At 46.5% G+C, this 7,500-nt stretch overlaps 1 protein-coding gene across 1 annotated transcript; it reads left to right on the top strand.

Annotated features, from left to right (window-relative positions):
- Positions 1-4,108: 4,108 nt before the first annotated feature.
- On the top strand, positions 4,109-5,562 carry tpbg1b (trophoblast glycoprotein 1b; the record flags this gene model as incomplete). Its single annotated transcript, XM_080859431.1, has 2 exons — positions 4,109-4,359; positions 4,713-5,562. 2 exons carry the CDS (start codon positions 4,109-4,111, stop codon positions 5,560-5,562), a joined length of 1,101 nt encoding a protein of 366 aa, XP_080715557.1.
- Positions 5,563-7,500: the final 1,938 nt, after the last annotated feature.

Genomic DNA, 7,500 nt, shown 5'->3' on the forward strand with positions numbered 1-7,500 from the left:
TGGGATGGCGATGGGGATCGCGAAACTTTTCTCACGTGTGGTTGAGTCTCTTCTTCCAGGCCACTTCTAGTTCTTCCCTGGAAACGTGAAGCATTCCAATCCAGGCCACTTTGCCGTTGGGGAGGGGTTGTGGGTGCCACACATTGACCAACACACTTTAAATAACTAGAAGAGAAGATTTGTTTTATATTGGATTAGATGTTTTTTTTTGTAAATATTAAACTGCCTATAACCACCCTCACTGAAAGACGTGATGGTGTCCTGTGGGAATGGGAGCAATACGGTGAAGTCGAACCGTTCCCGTTTCCCCTGGCAACCTGGTGACATTAACAGGAATCTTCTGCCATGGCTCCAGAGGGAATTGGAACCGTAGGATTAACGTGCGGTGACCGGTCGTGACGCTGATGGTGGCGACGTAAATGACGACGCGGTGAACAAAACAAATGTTCAGAAGCAGGAAGGGAACCCTTTAGACAGAGACATGCTGCAGTTTGACTGGTGCCATGTTGCTAACAAGCCAGCTAATGTTTCAACTTGGGCTTTTCACACCAATCAGGATTTGCTCATCAGTCCCACATGGTTTACACGTCACATGTTTTACACGTCACATGTTTTACACATGTCACGGAGGTCCGCGCGCTGTAGCATCCCATAATATACAGTCAGGTGGGAATACACAACACCTGTGACTTCACCGTAATTGAGAGGGAATGAAAATGTGTGATCTATTTCGTGTTGGTTTTACCTGATACACGACCTATTCCCATTGCCTTTGCCGCACAGACACTTACATCCCAAAACTGGGCTTCAGTTCAACTGACTGTGTGTGTGTGTGTGTGTGTGTCTGTGTATATCACATGGTGAGTGTGCTTGTGTGTGTGTGTGTGTGTGTGTGTGTGTGTGTGTGTGTGTGTGTGTGTGTGTGTGTGCGCCTGTAATAGTGCACATGTCTGTGGGCATAATCTTTTCCGATTGTGTGCATGTGTTTGCCTGCATGCTAGCATTTAACAGTTGTAAGCATGCCAGCGTGAGTGTGTGTGTGTGTGTGTGTGTGTGTGTGTGTGCTAGCGCTAGCCAGGCAGCCATTGGTAGCCCATACTGGCATCTCTCCATGGATGTGGCAGAGACGTCTCTTGACAGACCTTCTGTTTACTCAACAGCAGCATATTATAACTGAATAACTGCATTTGTACGGATAGCAACATATAAGCTACATTTATACATAAAATTCTTATCTAGAGGCTATTTTTAAGGATGTATTTTTGCTGACATACTATAACTATCTTATCAGTGTAGGTTGTGAACACCAGTTAACTGATTGTAATACTCCTCCTTAAGTGGGCCTGCTTTGTAGGAAGTCTCGTCGACCCAGTTGCCTGTAACAAATCGTTGTCGCAAAGCAATAGATTAGCAAAATGCAGCATTCATCTCGCTCTCCTGTGCTGACAGAGATGTACTAGAAGAGGAGGCAACTGGGGCAAGCAGCCAGTGAGCTACCTGAAGCGTCTAGCTTCCCAAGGAGCAGTTTGGTGCTTCCATTTTCATCTCCCATCTCCCCATGCTGAAGCTCTCTCTTTCTCTGCACACAACAACTCAACTCTCAACTGTGATAACATCCCCAGCCATCTCTACCACTTGAATGATAATCTTATGACTCAGTTTTAGACAGAGGTAGAGGGTTCTGTGATGATTTTGTCACTGGGTGAGTTAATGGTGAATAGATCAGTGCACTGCTCTTGAGTCAACGGACCTCGCCATGCCAACGGGTCTTAGCGCTGCCCCCTAGGGTCCTCCTTCACCATTTGTGTCTTCTGTCCGTCCCTACTTCAAACAATCCTGACTTAGAAGACGGTGTAGTTCAAATGCATGGGTTTTTACCATCAGCCGAGTTCAGTCAATCAGTTGCATGGATGACCTCTGCCAGGTAATCAGAGCTAAGTGGATCAGGGCTCAGGGCTAAGTGGAAGTTGTGCCGTGGAACAGGGGTGAGAACTTCTGCGTTTGAGGACTTCACTGTCAAGGCTCGTTGGTGGCAGAGAGAGCGTTGTGATGTCACCAGAGGTTGGCAATGATAGAGCAGTCATCAGTAATTTTTCAACAGAAGAAATTCATTCTGACATCTCCGTACAGGTCGACTGTGCACTGTCTACACCCCCCCACCCCCATTGTCCAAAAGACTCAACTGCTATTGTTGATTTGGGGTGGAATTAATGTCAGAAGCTGTCATAGTCAGGGTTTGGGGATGTGGAGGCCTGTTCGTTTCTTCCAGGTCATCCGGGTGACAAAAGCTTTTCATTATCAAAGTTTTCCACACAAGGAAAAATCACAGTGTTCCAGATGTCTTTCAGATCTCTCCTGGTACCTCCAGATTAACAAGTGCTGCACTGTCCAGCAAGGGTGCTCTGCAAATAAATTAAATCCAGAAATGGTGTGATCTTGGAATGTCTGTAGATGACATGGAACTATCTTAATAAAATCATATTTATTACAATATGACGTTTCTCTGTTATTACACAATAACACAAACAACTATTTGTAATTACTGACTCAGCATTGTTTTGAAATGTACAATTCAAATGATATAAATTGAGCTAAATAGTTTTTGTAGGCTCTTGGTAAGTATTGTTAGTGTCTGATTATATTAAAGCTTAAATATATGTGTCACAGCATTTTACATTGTGCAAATTAATAGGAATTGTACTTGTCCTTCGCCCAGACCATTTCTATAACACATCAAGTGTACAAGTCAAGTGTCAGTGTTGCTAAGGTCTACATTGTTCTGCTCTGTCAACTCCGATTCAAGTTTATAAAATAGGCCTACTACGCACTGGAGCAGTCAAGTCGCATTAAACTTTTTTGAAGTGGACTACTACTACTATGACAAATCCAATACATCATGTGTGTCTCCGTTTTCACACCAGGCTGTCAAAAGGTCCAGTCACTTAAATTCGTGTCCCTTTGTCTTGCTTAAAGCCGCCGGGGGCCCACAGCGCTTTGAAATCGCGGGGGAGGGAAGAGTTCGAGGCGCCGAGTAGCGATATGCCTTACCGTCTCACTGAAAACAATAAGCGGTTCATTGTTTTACTGGCATCACTTTGGATGAATAATGGTGGGATACCTGACACCATTGTTTCCGCTCATGTCTTCCCAAGGCTTCTTTAGAACTGCGAATTCCTGGGGCAATTCTACCTCCTCACCTTCTTCTTTTCAGGAAAAAAAAATCAGATTTTAACTCAAGGGCCCGTTTTGATCGCATGCCCTATAGGCCTAGGTCTTATTTAACTGTATTCACCCACTGATTGAATCAGATAGTTTGGGGGAAATAACCTCAGAATATATTAGGCCTACATTCTTTAATTTTTGCGTATACAACAGACTTGATGATCCAAATGCTGTTTTTGTTACTGTAATTTTTCCTAACGTCTAATCTCAAAGCGATCGATTCGAGCCATAAACGATTATGGCACTAAATCTGTGCAGGCTTCCCCCAATCATCCTGCCCCTCTCCCTCTCGCTTTGTACCACCGACCCGGGAAAGGTTTGAAAGGGAGTTGAGTCCTCAAGCCCCTCCCCATCGATTGTGCAGAGCGACGGTGTTTTAATTTCATTGTTTGAGGCGAGCGACGCCCCGCACAGACCGGCGAGGATCAAACACATCGAACGGCTAGTCAGTTTTTCTCATGGAAATCACAACCTACCACCCGGTCGCACGTGGAGTTTTACACATGCGAAGGAAATAAACATCGGCTGCGCACTACGCCGAAACTCATCAGAAGAGACTATGTTCCACAGCCCGGTCGTGTTCAGTGGGTATGCACGTTTCGTCTTCCTTGGAGGCTAGAAAAGTAGTTGGAGAAGCAGAAAGTGGCGGCAGTGGTAGAAGTGCGCCGAATGTGCTTGCTCCGTGCAGATTTCGCCATGCACGGTGTTTGCCCGTAGCGCGAATGAAGAGGGTGCGTTTGGCTGAAAACCCCAGAATGAGTGACTTATTTTCCAGCTCCACGTCGGGTTGGTAGACTTCACATCACATTGGCTCGTCTGGATTGTCATTGATTTGCAAGATTTGTGCAGGAACGGATTCACTACGCCTCTAGGGCAGTTTTAAAAAATGCTTCCATGGATGATCCTCAGCGTGTTGCTCTGTGTCTACCATGCCGGGGCAACATGCCCAGCAGGCTGCGAGTGTTCCGAGGCTGCCTTAACGGTGAAGTGCGTCTCGAAAGATCTCCAGGATATTCCGAGTGGCATCCCAGGCTACACCAGGAATCTGTTCATCACGGGCAACCAGATCAGCCGTATCGGACCTGAATCCTTTAAAGGACTGGATAATGTGACAACTTTGTCACTTAGCAATAACAGGTAAAAATCATTAAAATAAGCATTAAAAGCTGTACATTCAGGCCAAGGTTTGAATGGTTGTTCTCTGACACAGTTGGACATAGTAATTTGTTAAGGTTATTATTGATATATATTTTTTCAATTAACAGCATGCAGTCTGCCTGTATTTAATGGACAAATATGACAAAATAACAAACATTTTTTAAAATAGTCTAGATGTCTGTCTTGTGCAGCATACGTTGGTAGTGCTTCAACTGCAAACTTAAAAACATCTTTTCAAAATCTCAGCTGAATAGTGTTGTTTGAATTCTGAAGTCTTTCTGTCATGTGTGCCAAAACAATCCCCTGTAAATGGTCTTGTGTCATGCCACCAGGATCTCTGTGATTGAATCCCACACGTTCACCGGTCTGCGTAGCCTCCGCTCCCTGGACCTGAGTGGCAATCAGCTGGCCACCATTCACCCCGAGGCATTATCCGTGCCAAGCCGCGCACTGCGCGACCTCAACCTCAGCCGCTCGCTCTACAACCACACGTCTGTCAGAGATCTGGCCACCTCGCTGCGGTGGAGCACGCTTGGAAACCTCCAGGGGCTGGACCTTAGTGGCAACGGCCTCATCTACCTGCCCGACCACATCTTCTCGCACCTGGGCAGCCTGCGTCGCCTGCAGCTGGCCAACAACTCCCTGGTCGCCATCCACAATGGAACTTTCCTGGTCCTGGAGCGGCTGGAGGAGCTGGACCTCAGCCTGAACGCCTTCCGCACCTTCCGGGAGGAGGCCCTGCGTGAGCTCGATCGCCTGCCCTGGGCGAGGCTCCACCTGGGGCTGAACCCGTACACTTGCACCTGCGGGATCGAGCCCTTCGCCGCGTGGCTGAACGAGTCGCAGGCGCGCGTGGCAGACTCGGAGCGCCTCGCGTGCGCCTTCCCCGCGGCCCTGCGAAACACCTCCATCCTGGGGGTGTCCGAGCTGCCGCTGGGGTGTCACCGGGCCGGCGAGGGGTCCGACCTGGCCCTGCAGACATCGTATGTGTTCCTGGGCATCGTACTAGGCTTCGTGGGGCTGATGTTTCTCTTTGTGCTCTACCTGAACCGTAAGGGCATCAAGAAGCGCGTCTGTGACATGAGGGACGCCTGCAGCGAGGTGTGGGAGGGGTATCATTACCGCTACGAGATCGACTCCGACCCGAGGCTCTCGAACATCTCCTCGAGTGCGGAAGTGTGACGCTCAGATTTACAAACACCCTCCGGCTGAGCGTATGTGGACATGTGGCCGTTGTTGATGTTTGTTGGTTTGTTTGTTTGTTTGTTTTTTATTGCATTTTTACCATGGTGGAGATCAGTGAAAAAAAATGTGCCATATGTTGTGTATATATAGATCTATATTGTTACTATGACCAGTAGGACATTTTCCACAGAAGCATGCACTGCCCGAATGCTTTCAGTGTTACTTAATACATGGTTATGCCCTGATGAGCCTACATTCAGACATACACACACACACACACACACACACACACACACACACACACACACACACACACACACACACACGATGCAGATACACAACTACAGTTTGGCTAACAGAAATGAACTTATAGAATAGTCAATTTATTTTCATTGTCTAATGGGCCGGATCTTTGCACTCGCGTTCTGTGAAATAGCTGTTAAGTGCCTTGTACACACAATAGGTTAGGAGGAAAATAAGTTGCTGGCGAAGACTACAGGATGGCTCCCTCTTCATTGATGCGCACTATATCACATGAAGATAATGGAGTTAGGGGAGTGGGGGTCCGAAGAGGTGGGTATCACCAGGATGTTGCCTATGAAAAACCACTTTCTTTCTCTTTGTTTTTCTTCTTTCTTTTTTTTCTTCTTCAAAGCACATCTGTTGGCTATAAGCACCAGGGCAGTCCCTTTGGACTAGTGTCGCCCCAACCCCAGGGATCCTGGAAGGAATCTGTGCAGCTTATTCCTCATAGCATTCCAACACCAGGAGAACGTCTCCTAAGATGTCCGAAAGCCTTGGCACAGAGTTTTTTTCTTTCTTTCTTTCTTTCTTTCTTTCTTTCTTTCTCGCCTCATTTTTTACCTCCCAAGACCATTTTCTGCTAGGGAAGGGAGTGGAAAGATTAGAAATGTTCAATGCATAACCAGTGATGGAAATCACAAGTCTTCTCTCCTCCTCTCTTTCTCTCTATCTATCTATCTATCTATCTATCTCTTCCCCTCCCTTCTTCCTTCTCTTTGCAAAGCTTTTTGCTTTGTTTTTATTCTCTCCAGTTTTTATTGTCAGGATGATGAGAGCCAGTCCCCCCAGCCGGGACTGCTGAAACTGATCCCTTTCTCCTCAAAAGACAACAGACGCTTTTGCAGGGAGGGAGGGAGAGAGAGAGAGAGAGAGAGAGAGAGAGAGAGAGAGAGGGAGGAAGAGAGAGAGAGAAGGAAGGAGGGAGAAAGAGAGAGTGGGAGGGAGAGAGCGGGATGAAGGGAGGGAGGACTGAGAGAGAGAGCTCTTTGAAGGGGAGCCTGGCCTGGTCTGTCATAAGCACAGCAGCTTTTTCTGTTTAGGGGTATGGGGGGGGGGACGACTTTGCATTGATAAGATACAGATGATCCCGTCTCACTTAAGGGTTTCCTTCCTGCGCCGTGGGGGGAAGCACTCTCCAGCTCCACTCTCTCACTTCAGCTCACTGGCCTACGCAGTGCTGCAAGCCAACGTTTGGACTTTGGTAATGTGCATTAAAATGTACATGTGCCACATAATTTTGTTTTACGAAGTATGTAAAGTAAACATATACAAAAAGGGATGTTTCGCAATGGCCCTTTTTTATGAACTGTGTAATGAAATTGCTCTTATTCGCTGTATTGTATAGAACTGCAAATTCCCTAGGCAGTTGGTTTTTTTTTTCATTGTGGGCTCTGGAGTACTTAATAATCTATGAAGTGTCACAGCAACTGCGTCCACTTATCCAAGATGGATAACACTTTGTGGCAGGGCATTTTAAAGCAGAGAAGTTTCCTGAAAAGCCTGTGTAGTCTTCCAGTAAGTATCTATTCGATAAGCATGTTATTTTATTCCTTTTCTCCAGTACAGATCTTCACAATCTGAAGAACATTACTCACTAAGGCATGGTAACCTTTAAAGTCATGTTTTTGTCTT

Source organism: Sprattus sprattus (assembly GCF_963457725.1).
Source record: "Sprattus sprattus genome assembly, chromosome: 20".
NCBI classification, from domain to species: domain Eukaryota; kingdom Metazoa; phylum Chordata; class Actinopteri; order Clupeiformes; family Clupeidae; genus Sprattus; species Sprattus sprattus.